Source organism: Prunus persica, chromosome G2, assembly GCF_000346465.2.
Source record: "Prunus persica cultivar Lovell chromosome G2, Prunus_persica_NCBIv2, whole genome shotgun sequence".
Classification (NCBI taxonomy): Eukaryota; Viridiplantae; Streptophyta; class Magnoliopsida; order Rosales; family Rosaceae; genus Prunus; species Prunus persica.
The window spans coordinates 23,811,879-23,828,713 of NC_034010.1; the positions used below are offsets into that span (position 1 = coordinate 23,811,879).

A 16,835-nucleotide genomic window follows, 5' to 3' on the forward strand; every position below is an offset into this window, starting at 1 on the left:
TGTGATAGCCTCGATCTTGCTGATCCACGGTCGGCCCAGGATTCCGTTGTACGGGGAGATCTCGTCGATGACCATGAAGGTTTGTGAGCAGACTACTGGAGGCGAGTGGACGTCTAGGTCAATCTGTCCAACAGTGATTGATGTGGCCCCATTGAAGCCAGTCAGCGACCTTGCAAGTTTGCTTATCTTGGGCTCCAATCCCATCTGTTGGATGACAGATAGTTGCAGGATGTTGGCTGCGCTGACCTCATCCACATGAACTTGCTCGATCACAGCTTGTTCAATCTGAATGCAGATGACTAGGGCGTCATTATGCGGCAGGTCAAGCCCGATCAAGTCTTTCTTCTGGAAACCAATGATGGGTGTATCCACGATAACTGGTACTCCCGTTGTGACTTGGGAGACATAAGTCGCCTGCGCGATCTTCCTCTTGCGCTCCTTGGTGGTCAGCCCGGACTCCTGAGAGTCAGCTAGAATGGTGTTGATTCGAATGACCTTTTGGGGAGGTTCCTTGGCAGCCGCATCACAATCCTCGATCTGTTTGATGGCCTTCTTTGCGACGAAATCTGTGCAATGACCTTCTCTGACCAACTCCTCCAGATGCCTTTTCCAGGCATTGCAATTGTTGGTGTAATGACCGTGCTCCCCGTGGAATGCGCAGTATTTACTGGTGTCCTTCTTAGAGGGGTCTCCTTTCATGGGTGGCGGTCTCCTCACCCACGGCTTGTCCTTCACTTGAGCCAGGATCTGATGAATTGGGATAGCGAACTCAGTGAAGGTCCCAATTTCTGAGCTTCCCTTTCGGGGTCGCGATCTGCGCTTATCTCGGGCTTTTTGCTCGAACTGGTTGCTCTTTTGGCTTGCCTGCTTCGTCGGGTGATCAACTTGCTTGCTAGCTTTCTTTGCGGCGATTCGATCATCGTCCCAAAGTGCGTAGCGTTCTGCCGTCGCGAACACTTCTGCCAAGGTTTGACTTGGTGTTATGGCCAGTTCCCGGTATAGCTCGTGCTCGGTTGGCAAGCCCTTCTTGAAGGATGAGGATGCAACTTGGTCATTGCATCCTATGATGTTAGCCTTTTCAGCCTTAAACCGTCTCAGGTAGTGTCGTAGAGACTCGTCTGGCTTCTTGCGCAGGTTGAACAGATGGTCCGCATGCTTTCTGACCGTCTTGTAAGAGGTGTACTCCTTTGTGAAGATGAAGGCCAACTCCTTGAAGTTTCCTATCGACGCGGACGGTAGAGTGTGGAACCAGTCTTGAGCTGCTCCTCGCAGGGTCATCGCGAACACTTTGCACATCAGGGCATCATCTGCCTTGTACAGGATCATGGCGCTCTTGAAGTGCCTCAAATGGCTCTCAGGGTCAGAGTCCCCCTTGAATGGAGTGATGGATGGCGTTGTGAACCGCTTCGGTGGAGGAGCTCGTTCCACTTTGTCGGTAAAGGGCGAGCAGTCAACTCGATCAATTTCCTTATGCAGGGCCTCCTCCGCGCTTCCTTTAAGTTGGAGAACTTGGAGTCGGTCATTTACTAGCTTCTCGACGTCCTCTGCTCGCAGGACTGGAGTCTCGGGCCGGCGTCTTCGGTGCCTCGAGCGCGACCGGCTAACTTCTTCCTCGGTTCCCAAGGGTCGATCCCCTTGGGTGTTCTGCCCTTGGGGCAGATTAGAAGATTGAGCTTGTGAGGATTCCTCTACATCTTGTCGCCACGTGTTGGTCCTCGAGCAGGTTGGTGGGCGTCGATCATCATCTTCTACCCGCAAGGAGGGTCGCTCAGGTCGACGTCTTTGGTGTCTCGAGCGTGACTGGCTAACTCCTTCCTCGGTTCCCAAGGGTCGATCCCCTTAGGTGCCCTGCCCGTGGGGCAGATTAGGAGATTGGGCTTGGAATGATCCCTCTACAGCTTGCCGTCGCGTGTTGGCCCTCGAGCGGGTTGGTGGGCGTCAGTCGTTGCGTTCGTCACGCGACTGCTCACGAACTCGAGCTCCTTGTGGGCCCAAGCGGGCGTGGACATTGGATTGTGGGCCTAAGCGGGCGTGGACATTAGTCTGTGGGCCTAGCCTCTCGAGCACATTGGTCCTTGGTTCTAGCCCCGAACGGCTCAGAGTACGACTCGCGGCTGTCTGCGTCTCATCTACTCGATCTCGATCTCGATCTCTCCTCTGCCGGTTTGCCCTTGTCTGACCAGCTTGGGACCTCTCGACCTGCTCGCCGACATGCTGGTGTGCCCTCATCTCCTCGTCACGGGGTCCAAGGTTAGGGCCTTGATTCAAGTTGATCTGCCTGAGTAGCTGGCCAATCAGGTTGTTCTGATCATCGACCTTCTGTGTGAGTTGATCGACCCGTGAGTTAAGGTCCACCTGACTGCGCGGGTCAAGTAGAGCGTTGTGCATCGGGCCTAACGGCATATGGGCTAGGGCTCCATTAGATGCGTACACAGGTGCATATGTCAAGTGTGATTGCAGAGGAGGGAGAGAATGGATCTGCTCCAAGACTGGGACGACGTCGGAGTAGCCATGGGGCTGAGCAGCAAATCCGGTAGTTGAGTGGTGTGGCTGCTGCTGTGCTCCGACGGCAGGACAGCGAGGCAGAGCAGCTCCGGTAATCGGCGCTGGCAACTGCAAGGCTGTGGAGGTCCCAGGGTCATGTGGTGGCTGTTCTGCAATTCCAGCAGCTAAAGGCGGCTGCAAAGCACTAGAGGACGACTGCAAGGTGTTGGCAGCCACGATTCCGTGCGGTTGCATTGAGGTTTCCACCACGAAACCATGAGATGGGCCCATCGTGGTGGCGTTACTCTTCGTACGTCTTGTATCAACCATGGTTGTTTGAAAAAATGTGTGAAAGATGGATTTGGAGCACGCTTTGAATATATCTCGTGCTCTCAATGAAAGCACCAATTTGTTTGTGCAAATAATCTCACGGGAGAATATTCGCCCAAGATTCCTTCGTCTTCTCCGCCTCTCTTTCTCCCTGCAAAATAGATCGGAGTAAAAGGACCACACCCGGGGGGTGTTGGCCAAAGGCCCTCCGATGCCTAAGTTAGGTAGGGTATTTCAAGGAAAACCGGGTGGCCGGAGCCGTGTGTGGTGGCCGGAGCCTTGTGTGAGAGAGAGAAAGAGAGGAGGTGGCTAGGGTTTTTGAGAAATAATTTATGCAGAGTTTCAGTAAGAATTTAGACGTACCTCATCCTTGTGTGTAACTAGGTATTTATAGTGGCCTTTGGAGAGGTAGGTGGGGTTGGTGTAGTTGGTGTGGTTGGTGGGGTTGGTGCATTTAGGGATTATTGATGAACCGAATCCCTAATTAAATTGGGGATCAAGTAACCCCCAATTTGATTAGGTAATTCCCAATTAGGTTAGGTAACTCCTAATTAGGTCAAATAATTCCCAAATTGATTGGCCTAATTAATTGACCTAGGGTTTTGGTTTAATTAGGTTCCTACAGTATTCATACAACAAAATCGCACATTAGAAATAAGAAAAGGGTTGGCTTTTCCAAGAGCATTGAAATCGAAATGCAGAACAAAACAAAATTCGGAAACCAAGCTACTCATACAACAACGACAACATAACTGATGAACATCAAGATCATAAATTTATGCATACAACAAAACAGTACATTAGAAATGAGAAAAGGGTTGGCTTTTTCAATAGCATTGAAATCTAATTGCAGCACAAAACAAAACTTGGAAACCAAGCTACTCAATAACAACAACAGAAATCATGATCAAGTTCAAGATCATAAATTATAGAAACAAAAACAGAGTAACATTCGAAATGATTAACGGGTTACCAGGCAGATCACGAGGCTCGCGCTCGCACACGTTGATTCAGGGATGATGTCGCTGAATTCAGAGTCCTCGCCCGCTATCTTCTTCTTCAAGTAGAAGGAAAGCAGTTCCTCTTCGGTGGGAGAGAACCTAAATCCGGGTAGTAGGCCCATCGGCACTGAAACCCCTCCATCTGTTGTGCCGCCGCTGCTGCTCATCCCTCCTCCTTCTCCTTATCCTCCTAGTGAACTAAAAGATTTATATCAATCAATGTTTTTTGGCTCAGCGAGCAAGCAGCACCAGAGTGAAGCTGTATTTATAGGCAACCAATTGAGCTTCTCATGCAAGTTCACCTGAGTGAGTGACGTCGCATGGTTTGCGTCATACCAGTGGGTCCCATCCAGTACTTTCCCTCCTTTTTTTTTTTTTTTTTTGGTGAAGTTTCCCTCCTTTTTTTTAATTGTATTTTGTATATGTTTATGTCCTGTTGAAGGAAAATAATGGACCTGCTCAGAGAGATTAGTAATTTTCTTTCCTTCTCATTTGATTTTGAGGGATTTGATTTTGAGGGGAACATTCTACACTTATGATGCATGGATCAGATCAAAGGCTTTACTCACCCAAGAAGTTGAGTAAGCACTTTTGGGCTCTTGATCAAAGCTTTATCCATAAAGAAGTATTATTTGGGATGTTAAGAATCTATTTAAATTATAAAACAGGTTCAGATTTCAAATTGGCAATCATTTTTGTAGTTCTTACAAGTTTTTACTCTTGTCTTGTCTATTTAGTTATTTGCATTTGTCGTTAATCCATTAATTAAGTTGAATTTTATTTCTATTTTTTATGCGTACTTTCTTATTTAAAAATTTCAGTTTTGTTATAATGCATTTTTTGGTGTTCTAAATTTATTTTTAGGTTTTTGACCGAAATTGTCTCTCAACTAATGCTCCAGTATATTTTTTTTTTCCACTAACTAAATTTTTCATTTCAATAATCCTTCAACTCTTCATTTACTTTCCCTTCCTCGGCAAGCAAGCACAGTGACTTCCATGGCTTCCACAAAAAATGTAACTCAAACCCATCACAATCTTTTACCCATTCACTCCCACTCAAATCAAACCCATAATTGCCTCCTCGTCTCTCTACCACCATCTCTTGCTACTATTGCGATTTCAAGTTTTGGGCTTTCAACCAACCTCTCTTCCATTTCGGCAGAACCGATTCCCAAATTCTCAGAGCATGATTATTGTGAAGCAAAACGCAGGCTTGATAGCAGTGATTTTATTTGTTTTATTTATTGGAATTTATATTTGTTTCTGTTCTTTTCCCATCATTCTTTCTTAAAACTGAACAATGACATATTAAACATTGAGGGGTTGAAACATGAAAAAGAGAAATATAATACACAAAATTACATTCAACACTGAAAGGTTCTAAATACACAATATTAACACTGATGATACAGTACACAAAGGGACCGCAGCAGTTGATACAGGCCAATTACAAAAACAAACTTTACAAGAATACAATTTTTGATTGTAGGATTTGGGTGTTTCAACCTGAAGGTGATAGATAGGTTTTAAGCCTATCATAATCATACAGTTTTACACTGATTGTAACTACTACTCCATTAAGGATGGAACCTCAAAACTTCCATACGATTAACCACGACGTCAGATTAGCGTCTGGTTATTGTATTGTATATTGAGACTCCAGCAGCCATGTAGCAGCAGATCATGTATGATGTCACTTCAAGAATAATAGACGGAACGAAAGCCCGAGTACAAGGGTGGAGCTAGAAACTTGGGAACAAAAGCCTGAGAATTAAAGCTAGAGCTAGAACAAATGCCTGAGTATTAAGGCTAGAGCTAGAATGAAAGCCTGAGTATTAAGGCTAGAGCTAGAACGGAAGCCTGGGTATCAAGGCTAGAGCTAGAACGGAAGCCTGGGTATCAAGGCTAGAGCTAGTACGGAAGCCTGAGTATTAAGGCTAGAGCTAGAACGGAAGCCTGGGTATCAAGGCTAGAGCTAGAACTTGTTACCAAAATATCGGGGACTTGATTAATGGTTTCGGTTTATCAAGGCTAGAGCTAGAACGGAAGCCTGGGTATCAAGGCTAGAGCTAGAACTTGTTACCAAAATATCGGGGACTTGATTAATGGTTTCAAGGAGATGCTTCCAAGAACATGAAAGAACCCTATTGTTGCCTGCTTCAAACCGTATGCTTCCAGGACTTGGTTTGCAGATGAAGAGCAAAACAATACTCTGCAGCATCCATAACCTGCAAACAGAGTTACAGAAATCACATTAGTGAAAAATAGCAAATAGCCTCCTCAAAACTTCAATACAAGAGCTTTTATTTACTGTGAGAAAGTCATAAAGGTTTCTCTTCATGTTTCTGGTTAAATTCACTCACCTTGTCCTGTGATACAGCTTTGCAGTCGGATTCTTCTCGGAGCACCTCCCGTGTGTGAAGACATGAATGGATGCTGGTTGATATTGAGGTATGTGTGTCCTATGATTAAGAGAGTATACTATTTGAAGACAATTGGGAGAGACGCCGTCTCCACAGTACTACTACTAAGAAAATACATTTTTGTTTTTGGTTCAGACTCGTCAGAGAAGAGTAGAGTTCCAGATGGCATCTCAAACATTAGCACTTGCCGGTGGTTCTCATGTTCACTTAACAAGTTTGAAGTTTCCAATACTTGGGAATGCTGAGCAATGGCCGAAAGAACAAGAACAGACTTAACCTGTGTCGTTTGTCCTGTCCGACATAAAGTTCTACAACTATCAACAAGTTTCCAAATCCTCCAGTAGATAAGGGTGATGTTCTACCCTTCCAAGACCTCTTGTGGTTTACAAGGCCTCTATTGATGTTCTCCTATAACTAAAATGTTGCGGTTCACTATCTATGTTGCAGTACTAATGCAGAAAAAAACTACTACCCATCCATGGAGTAATTCAGTGTTCTTCTCACCTCTCACTCCACTATAGCTATCATACACTCCTCCCAATGGCTCTAGTAGATCAGAGTCACTGTAAATATAGTGCATGTTGTTTCTACACAGGATAATAATCTTGGTCACCAATGAAATTATTCAAGAACTTTGGGGGAAAAAGAATCGTAAACTCCAGATTATCTAAAGATTGCGACTCATCATTGCATGCCAATAAGGATAGAGTTATTGACACACACAACATCTTCCAGTAGTCCTGTGTGCACTGGTGACCTCAGAGGAATATCCCGTAGGCTAGATGGATGAAAGGGTGATATCAGATTTCCTTCTGGCTGAAAGGAAACCTGCATTAGAAGTCATAACAAGCAAGTGTTAAGGTTTGATGAGATTCTTGTGCTGATATAGAAAGTTCATATTGAAAAAAAATTGTTCAAAAGGCAGGATAATTATCACCTCACGAAAAGGATCATTCGCAGCTACATTACCATAACCAGATGGGAAGCAGCCGCCAGGTGAACCAACAGCAAGGGTTGAACTATCATTATTGTTTATAAGACGAGAACCATTTGCAGACTCTGACTCGGCACATTCATTTCGATTCTCACTGCCAAGCAGAACATCTTCGACTGCGAGATGCTCTTCAGGCTCTGGAATCATATTAGCAGCAGCAGCAGCTTGATCATCTTTATAATTGGAGGCGATGTAGCCAGGAATACCACGTTCAGCTAATTTATCGCAGTTTGAATCATACTTCCGCTTCTTATAATTGGGTTTAGGGTTACGCGCCTTAGTTGAACCCTTCTTAATTGTTAGGTGGTTTAGAACAAACTCCCGATTAGGAGCCAGTTTGGCGAGTTCAGTTTTGGTGAGAGAAAACTGATGCAGGACGTACTCGGTCAGCTTGTGTTCGGGCGCACGACCTTCGTAGAAAGGCATATATCTCTTCTCGCCAATCACAGCTTTGGATAGTTCATCCTCGATCCCACGAGGCTTGCCTGTGCTTTTATAAAAGCCCCGATTCGTGGTCCTGTAGCAACTATCGCCGTTGGGGGACATGTAATCAGGTTCGCTGAAGAAGAACTCTGAAATGCAAAACAAGCAAAATATAGAAAATTCGAAACCAACCCACTTCAAGTATTTGAGGTGAGTCACAACAGCTAAACAAAATCATAAATTTATACATACAACAAAACAGTATATTAGAAATGAGAAAAGGTTGGTTTTTTTTTTTTTCTTTCTTTCAAGAGCATTGAAATCGAAATGTAACACATAACAGACCAAGTTACTCAACAAGAACAGAACTGATCAAGATGATAAATTTATGCATACAACAAAATAGTACATTAGAAATGAGAAAAGGGATGGCCTTTTCAAGAGCATTGAAATCGAACTGCAGATAATAGTGAATCTCCCAAAACAAAATTTGGAAACCAAGCTACTCAATAACAACAACAGAACTGATCAAGATCATAAATTTATAACCAAAAACATAGTAGCATTAGAAATGAGGAAATGGGTAGTGCAGAAAACGTGAGAAAGATTAATGGGTTACCAGTTGGCAGATCACGAGGCTCGTGCTCTCTCAAATTGATTTCAGGCATGATGTTGCTGAATTCTGAGTCCTCGCCTGCTATTTTCTTCTTCAAGTAAAAGGAAAGCAGTTCCTTGTCGGTGGGAGAGAATTTAATTCCGGGTAATAGGCCCATCGGCACTGAAACCCTTTCATCTGTTGTGCCGCCGCCGCTGCCCATCTCTCCTCCTCCTATCAATCAATGTTTTTGGCTCTGTGAGCAAGCAGCACCAGAGTAAAGCTGTATTTATGAACACTAAACAAAGACCCAATTGACCAAAAAAAAGAAAAAGAAAAAATAGAAAGAAAACAAGACCCACTCACTCAAAGCAAGCACTGTGGAGGGTTTTGACTACTGGTGTTCTTTTTTCCCACAGGTCTTTGAGCTTCCCATACAAGTTCATCTCTCACTGTGGGGGTCCCCCATCAGTCCTTTCCCGCGTTTTCATTGTATTTTATGTTTGTTTCTGTCCTTTTTGGATGAATCTTTTCTTCAGTAATTTTCTTTTCATCATTTTACCATTGATTTAGATGCGAAACCAATACGATCGAGAGACGAGAGATTTCAGGAACATTCTAGACTCTTGACACATGGATCAGATCAAAGGCTTCATTCATCCAAAAGAAGTAGGTGCAAATACCACATAGAAAATTTATTTTTGGCAACGAGTGAGTGACCAGCAATGGCATGGCTTGCGTTGCGTCACACCAGTGGGTCCCATCCGGTCCTTTCTTTTTCTTCAATTTTGTATTCTATATTTGTTTTATGTCATGTGGAAAGGAATCTTATCGACCTGCTCTTGCAAGTTCAGCTTCAGTAATTTCAGTTCATTTTATCATTGTTTTTGTTTTTGAGGGGAAAACAAATGCAATCGAGAGATTTCTGGAACATTCTAGACTTCTGATACATGGATGGATCGGATCAAAGGATTTACAGTGATAGTTTAAAGTGAATTTTAAGTTTTGATTAAAAAAAAAAGAAGTTGAATTTTATGTGTTTGAATGTGATATGCATTTAAAATTTTATTCAAGGAGTATCGCCTCTTGACTATACTGTTTTTATTTTATTTTTTTCAAACGTGTATCGCCGTTTGGATATATGTTTTTTAATTTTTAAAGAGTGAGTATAGCCGGGCGGCTATACTTTCTGTTTTTTTTAAATAGTATGACCGAGCGGCTATACTTTTGTTTTGAAAATACTCGAATATATTTAAAGCGAGTTATTCACGTCAGTTTGATCTCTCTCTTGTTGGTCATGAACTCAAATCTGTTACTGTCTTTAAAACATTGGATGAGAGATGTTCTAGCTTAGTTAAAACATTGGATTCTACAAAGCAAGAAGTATTTTAGAGAAAAGAAAATACGAACAGAACAGGTCATATCGAAGCGCAAGGCTGATGAAGATCAAGCTAGTTCTGTTGAAGCAAGGCTGGCTGCTGCTCGGGAACTAGCTCAGTCTGCTCAAGAGGAGTCTCAGGAGTGGAAACAAAAGCTGCTCTAGAGAAAGCTGCAATTGTCCAAGAACGTTCGAATACGGAAACACAAAAGCTGCTCCCTTGCTCACATATTCACAGGTTAACAGTGGGGTTAATGGCATGTGATTCAGTCAGAAAAACACATTTGGCAGGGGAAACTGCTCCTACATGTTTGATGGAGCAGCTTTGGATGGATTAAATTTATCTATATCTGGATTCTCATTTTTTATCTTGAGGTTTTCCATGGTCTGTGTTTTCCACTCTCTCTCTCTCTCTCTCTCTCTCGCTCACATTGGAAGTTTGCTAAGGGAAAAAAGAAGAGAGAATTCGTGTATTAGAGATGCGAGATTATGCGAATATTATCTAAATCGTATAGCCGCGCGGCTATACTGTTTTTTTTTTTATTTTAATTTTTAATTTGTTTTATTTTTCAAGAGTATGGCCGCACGGCTATACAGTTTTTTATTTTTTTATTTTCACGAGTGTAGCCTAGCGGCTATACTTTATTTTTTCTGTTTTAAAAGAGTATAGCCGCACGGCTAGACCGTTATTATTAAAAATTATTATTATTTAAACAGTTAATTGTTTTTGTTTTTATGAAAGCTTTATCCATAAAGAATTATTATTTGGGATGTTAAGAATCTATTTCAATCATAAAACGGGGTTGAGTATTTAAGTTTAGTTTTAAGCGTTGATTCTTATTTGAAAAATTCAATCTTTATTTGTCTTTTTCTACTTAAAATGAGTTTCGGGTTTTTGACGAACATTTTTTGGAGTTGTTTCTAAATCTATATTTTTTTTAATATAAAAATTTCATGCTCACTTGATAGATTGATCAGCTTTCAAAGTTTTGTTAAGTTTTGATCTTGAAAATTTAGAAATTGTATGAATCAACGTTGAAAAACCATGCACATATTGGCGTTATATGACTAAAGAGATTCTCCAATAAGTATTTAAGTTAAGGATTAGTTATATATTTCTCATTTCGGCTGTTGGATTGCATTCATTATTGGAGAATTTCCCATGACTAAAATACTTATTGAAGAATCTTCCATGACTAAAACCAATCCATGAATGTTATTTAAATTGATTTGAAGTATTTTATAGAAACATCCACAAATGCCTTTTGTAATTGTCACTTCTGGGCTTCGATTTCTCCTATAATAGGTTACAAATCCTCAAACCTTAAAACACCTATAATTTTGTATATTGAAAACAAATTTTTTCCGAGGCAAAACTAGGCTTGAGCACCATAGGTTTGTCGTGAAAAACCCAAAGTTTCTGCAACTTGGAGCCACCTTTAGCTCAACTTTTTTCTGATCATTCTTTCTTAAAACTGAACAATGGCATTGGCATATTAATTATAAATTGGGGTGTTGAAATATGAAAAGAGAATATAATACACAAAATTCCATTCAACGCTGAAAGGTTCTAAATAAACAAATATTAACACTGATACAGTAGACCGCAGCAGTTGATACAGGCCAATTACAAAAACAAAATCAACAACATTTACAAGAATACGTTCTTTGGTGTTTTAAACCAATCGTAATCATACAGTTTTACTATGATTGTAACTACTACTCCATTAAGGATGGAACCTCGAAACTTCCATACCAATAACCACAGACATCACATTAGTGTCTGGTTATTGTAACATATATTGAGATTCCAGCAGCCATGCAGCTGCAGATCCTGTATAATACCACTTCCAGAACAATAGAGAGCAGAACGAAAGCCTGAGTACAAGGCTAGAGCTATAACTTCGTACCGAGATATTATACCATGTCCCACTGGGGACTTGATTAATGGTTTCGAGGAGATGCTTCCAAACTTGAAAGAACCCTGTTGATGTTTGCTTCAAACCGTATGCTTCCAGGACTCGGTTTTCAGATGGAGAGCAATGCAATACTCTGCAGCTTCTCTAACCTGTAAACAGAGTTACAGAAATCACGTTAATTTGAGTAAAATAGCAAATAGCCTCCTCAAAGCTTCAATAAAAGAGTTTTTATTTACAGTGAGAAGGCCAGAAAGGTTTCTCTTCATGTTTTAGGCTGATTCTCTCACCTTGTCTTGTGATACAGCTTTGCAGTCGGATTCTTCTCACAGCACCTCCCATGTATGAACATGAACAGAGGTATGGTGTGTGACCTTTGATTAAGAGAGTACACTATTTGAAGACAATTGATTTGGGGAATATTTGTAGTTCTGTTGACAGGAGAGAGACATGGTCTCCAAATTATTTCGTCTGGACTCGCCGGAGGAGAATAGAGTTCCAGATGGCATTTCAAACATTGCCAATTTTCGGTGACCAACAAGTTCACCTTACAAGCTTCAAGTTTCCAAAAGTTGGGAATGCTGTCACACACAGCAATGTCCCAAAAGACTAAGAACAGACTTAGTTAACCTGATTCGTTTGTCCTGGACATAGATGTCTATGTGTCCACAACTATGAATAAGTTTCCAAAGCCTCCAGTTCCAGAAATGTAGACAAGGGTGATGTTACCTCTTGGGGTATACAAGGCCCCTATTGATGTTCTCCTAAAAGTAAAATATTGTGGTTCACTAGCTATATTGTGGTTTCTCTTGTACCGCTAATGTAGATTAAACGTACTACCCATCCATACATTAACTCGGTGTTTTTTTTTCCCTCACTTCTTCTTACTTCACTAGTGCTATCATAGAATCTTCCCAACGACTCCGGTAGATTAGGGTCACTGAAAATAGTGTTTAGTGTATCTTCACAGGATAATATTCCTGATCAACAATAATTGTATATAAGAACTTTGAGGGAAAAGAGTCATAACCTCCAGATCAGAGATTACAACTCATTGCATGCCAATAAAGTTTATTGTCATGCTCAAAATCTCCCAGTTCCAAGTTCATTGGTGACAGCAGCATGAAATCCTGTAGCTGAAATGGATCAAAACATGATTCCAGATTTTCTTTTGGCTGAGAACAAGCCTGGAATAAGAATTAATCAGAACTAGCAAGAGTTGAGTTCGGATGTACTCCTTGTACTACGTATTAAAAAATTAAAAGAAATTCATTCTCACCTTTGAAATCCTTTCATTTGGAGCACCATTATTAAAGTTACAAGTGATGTTGCTAACTGGTTCCTTGAAATCATTGGTTGAATTATTATTAACCTGGATTAAGAATCATAACAAGGCAAGCATTAAGTTTGGATGTCATTCTTCTGCCATATTAGAAAGTTCATATGTAAAAAACATAATTCAAAGAGCACGCTCATTCTCACCTCTGAATTACTTTCACCTGTAGCTCGATTTTGAACACCATAAGTAATGTTGCTCACTGGTTCAATTTGATTATTCATTGACATATTATTCTTATGTGTAAGATAAGAATTCCTATCCCCAATCGGAGATTGCTGCCTATTGCAGTCACCATCATAGACATAGGGAACATTTCCCTGATTTGTGTATAATGGTGACTGCTGTGTGGAGGAGCAGCAATCCTGTGGCAGAGGTGGCAGAGGTGGCTGAGGTGGCTGTGGTGGAGGAAGGAGTGAATCCAGATTTTCTCCTGGCTCAGCACAATACTGCTGGATTAAGAATCACAAACAAGCAAGTGCTAAGTTTTCATATGCTTCTGCTGCTCCAAATTAGCAAGTTCATATAAAAATTGCTCAAAAAGCATGAATAAGCAACTTCATATAAAAATTTGTCAAAAATCACTATTACACTCACCTCTTGAAACAGATCACATGCAGCTTGATTATCAAAATCATAGAAAATCCAGGTATCAATTTCATCATCATCACAGCTTGAAATATCATTGTTGTCTATCAGACCAGTACCATTTGGAGACTCGGTGCATTCATCATGGTCACCATTACCATTCAGAACATCCCCTACCTCTTGGGATGCCAGATGTTCTAATGGCTCTGATATCATATCGGTTGCGGCAGCTTGATCATCTTCAGAATTAGAGGCAATGCAGCCACCAGAATCAGCCTTCACCTTTTTATAATTAGCCGACTTATTCTTCAGGCGGCAGAGAACAAAGTCCTTCTGCTGATTGGGATTAGGACCAAGTTGGGCCAGTTCAGTGTTGGTGAGATAATACTCATGCATGATCCAGTTGGTCTTCTTGGCTTTCGGCGCACGACCTTCGTAGAAAGTCAAGGTCCTCTTCTTACCAATCACAGCTTTGGATCGTCGTGCCTTGATCTCACGAACCTTGCCTGTGATTTTATAAAAGCCCTGATCTGTGGCCCTGTTACAGCGAGTGCTATTGGTGTATTTAAAATCAGGTTGGCTGAAGAAGAACCATTCCATCTCATGATCAGGAAAGTCTGGCTCTTCAAAGAACGCTGAAATGCCACACATAACAAAATATTCAAAATTTCAAACCAACCACTTCAAGTCTTCAAGTACTCAACAGAACAACTGAACATGATCACAAATTTCAAGAGCATCGAAATCGAAAATTTAAAACCAATCCACTCCAAGTCCAGAAGTATTCACACAACAAAACTGAACAAGATCATAAATTTAAATATAGAACATTAGAAATGTGAAATGGGTTGGCTCTTTCCAGATAATTGAAAGCGAAATGCAGCACAAAACAAGATATTGAAACCAACCCACATCAAGTCTTGAACTACCCAACAACAGAACTGATCAAGATCATAAATTTATACAAACAAAAGCATAGTAACATTAGAAATGAGGAACTGGGTAGTGAAGAAGAAGTGAGAAAGATTAATGGGTTACAACTTACCAGGAACATCACAAGGCTCGTGCTTGCAGACATCGATTTCAGGGATGATGTGGCTGAAGTTAGAGGCCTTGCCCTCTATCTTCTTCTTCAAGTAGTAGCCCACCAGCACCTCTTCAGTGGGATAGAATCTGAACCCAGGTAGGACCACAGGCACTGAATCCCCTTCTTCCATTGTGGTTCTGCTGATGCTGCTCATCTCTCCTTCTTCTTATCGACTTTGGCACTGCGATTTTCAGATGTTTTGGGAAGCAGTAATAAGCGTGAAGTTGTATTTATAAACACTAAACACTAACCAGCTCTCACTAACTCAGAGCAGTGGTCTTTTTTTTACTAGTGTTTGATGAATTTTATAATATATATATCCAAAGATTTTGAGCTTCCCACACAAGTTTATGTTTTTTTTTTTTGGGTCTGATCTTCCTATACAAGTTCAAGTTTACCAAAGACTTGGATCAGGGCCCCCACGCATTTTCTTTCACGCGCTAATTTTAATTTTTATATTTTGTTTTTTTTTTTGGGTGGGAATTTCATGCATCTACTACCCCTCTTGTAAGTTCAGCGATAGTACTCTTCTATTCTTCAATTCATCATTGTTTTGGTGATAGATACACATGGGTCAAACCTTATTCATATAAAATAAATTATTGGTTGTGACAGCCGTTGCATTGCATGTTCCATTCCATATCAATGCGGTGTTAAGAATATATTTACGTTATAGTCCTCGTGTTATCGTCTTCACGTAATTTTACCATCACACAAATAAAGTAAATATTTAAATTACTTATCATGATATAAGAAAGCAACTTGAGATGGGGAAGATTTTAAGCTTTTCTATAACAAAGCAATTTGATGAAATACATGAAATTAATAGCTAGTTCACTAAACAAATAAGGCACAATTAGTTTGGAGCCAAAACCTTGATGCAAGGCAAAACTCATTTACAACAATTCGAGGTTGGAACAATACAATTCAAACTGAGTTAGAACGATTTTTTTTTTTGCGCATATTGTTGGGACTATCCTACAATACAATAACATTGGAGTGACTGCCCTGTATATATATATATATATATATATATATATATATATATATTTTTTTTTTTTTTTTCTTTAATAAATTTTGATAATTGTATAAGGGTGTAAATATATTCATTCAGGATGATAAATCTAATGGGATGACTATATGCAGAAGAGGAGAAAATTTGCACTGAGCAATGGCAGGTAGACATTCTGAGACCGAAAATAAACAGAGGAAATAATACACAATATTCTCCATTCAACATTGAAATGTTGGAAATAAACAACATTCACAAGGATACAATGATAATCGAAACAATATTAACAAGGATACAATCTTTGGGGGTAAAAGGGTAGGATGTTTCAGACTGAAGGTAGGTCATTGATAGTTTTAAGACCTTCAAAATACAAAAATAATCGTACATTTTCGAAATGACTGTAACTAGGAACTACTACTCCATTAAGGATGGAGTTCAAAGATTCTATATCAGTAACCAGAACATCACACTAGTGTCTGCTTATACTAATATAGTAAACTGAGACTCCAGCAGCCATGTAGCAGAAGCTTCTGTATAGCGCCACTTCTATAATGATAGCGACTGTGGAACAAAAGCAAGCCTCTAAGGCTATACAACTAGAACTTGGTATTGAAATATTATAGTACAATAGGAGATGCTTCCAGGAAAGTAAAAGAACCCTTCAATTTGGTGCCAGCTGCCCATTCCATGCCCGCTTCAAACGGTTTGAACAGCAACACAATGAGCTGCAGCTTCCTGACCTGCAAACAGAAATCAAATTCAGTTGAGTGAGAAATGCAAACAGCCTCCTCAATGTCAAAGCTTCATTATAACATATTTCATTTAACTGCTGTGACAAAGTCATGGTTTTCAGCTTGATTCTTTCTCACCTTGGCTTGTTATACTACTCTGCACTCAGATTCTTCTCGAAGCACCTCCCATGTGTGCAGCAAAGACGTGAATGGATATTGGTTGATACGGAGGTTGTGTGTTCTTCGACTTGTAGGATAGATATACTAGTTGAAGAAGACTACTGATCTGAGGAATATCTGTAGTTTGTGTTGATAGAGAAAGTACCATCTCCAAAAGACTGCTACTGAGAAAAGACATCTTTACTTCGTCTGGACTCGTTGCATTCAGAGAATAGTAGAGAGTTCCGGTTAGGATTTCAACCATTTGCATTTGCTGGTGTTTCTTTGTACCAACAAGTTCACCTACCTATTAAGGTTGAAGTCTCCAAAACTTGGGGATGCTGGGACACAGCTTCTTTTTTTTGTGTGTGTGTGT

At 40.7% G+C, this 16,835-nt stretch overlaps 2 protein-coding genes and 1 long non-coding RNA gene across 6 annotated transcripts; all 3 read right to left on the minus strand.

Annotated features, from left to right (window-relative positions):
* Positions 5,141-8,662, minus strand: LOC18787477 (NAC domain-containing protein 60). The gene is made up of 4 exons (XM_020557961.1): positions 8,277-8,662; positions 7,178-7,806; positions 6,181-7,068; positions 5,141-6,045 (listed from the first exon to the last, which is right to left on the minus strand). The coding sequence occupies exons 1-3, from the start codon at positions 8,473-8,475 to the stop codon at positions 6,925-6,927; spliced, it is 972 nt and encodes a 323-aa protein (XP_020413550.1). The 5' UTR covers positions 8,476-8,662; the 3' UTR covers positions 5,141-6,045; positions 6,181-6,924.
* LOC18785937 (protein NTM1-like 9) lies at positions 11,167-15,435 on the minus strand. Of its 4 annotated transcripts, none has more exons than XR_002270518.1 (6): positions 14,516-15,435; positions 13,480-14,105; positions 13,029-13,331; positions 12,826-12,918; positions 11,837-12,733; positions 11,167-11,698 (listed from the first exon to the last, which is right to left on the minus strand). XR_002270518.1 is itself a non-coding variant. In XM_020558595.1 (5 exons), exons 1-5 carry the CDS (start codon positions 14,709-14,711, stop codon positions 11,630-11,632), a joined length of 1,290 nt encoding a protein of 429 aa, XP_020414184.1. In that variant the 5' UTR covers positions 14,712-15,435; the 3' UTR covers positions 11,167-11,629. The 4 variants fall into 4 exon arrangements, 2 of the variants coding, with proteins under 2 accessions (XP_020414184.1, XP_007220858.2); XR_002270517.1 differs by having other exon boundaries at positions 13,029-13,334; XM_020558595.1 differs by lacking the exon at positions 11,837-12,733 and having other exon boundaries at positions 13,029-13,334.
* Positions 15,812-16,817, minus strand: LOC109947714. Its single transcript, XR_002270520.1, has 2 exons — positions 16,439-16,817; positions 15,812-16,309 (listed from the first exon to the last, which is right to left on the minus strand). It is a non-coding gene; the product is annotated as an uncharacterized LOC109947714 (long non-coding RNA).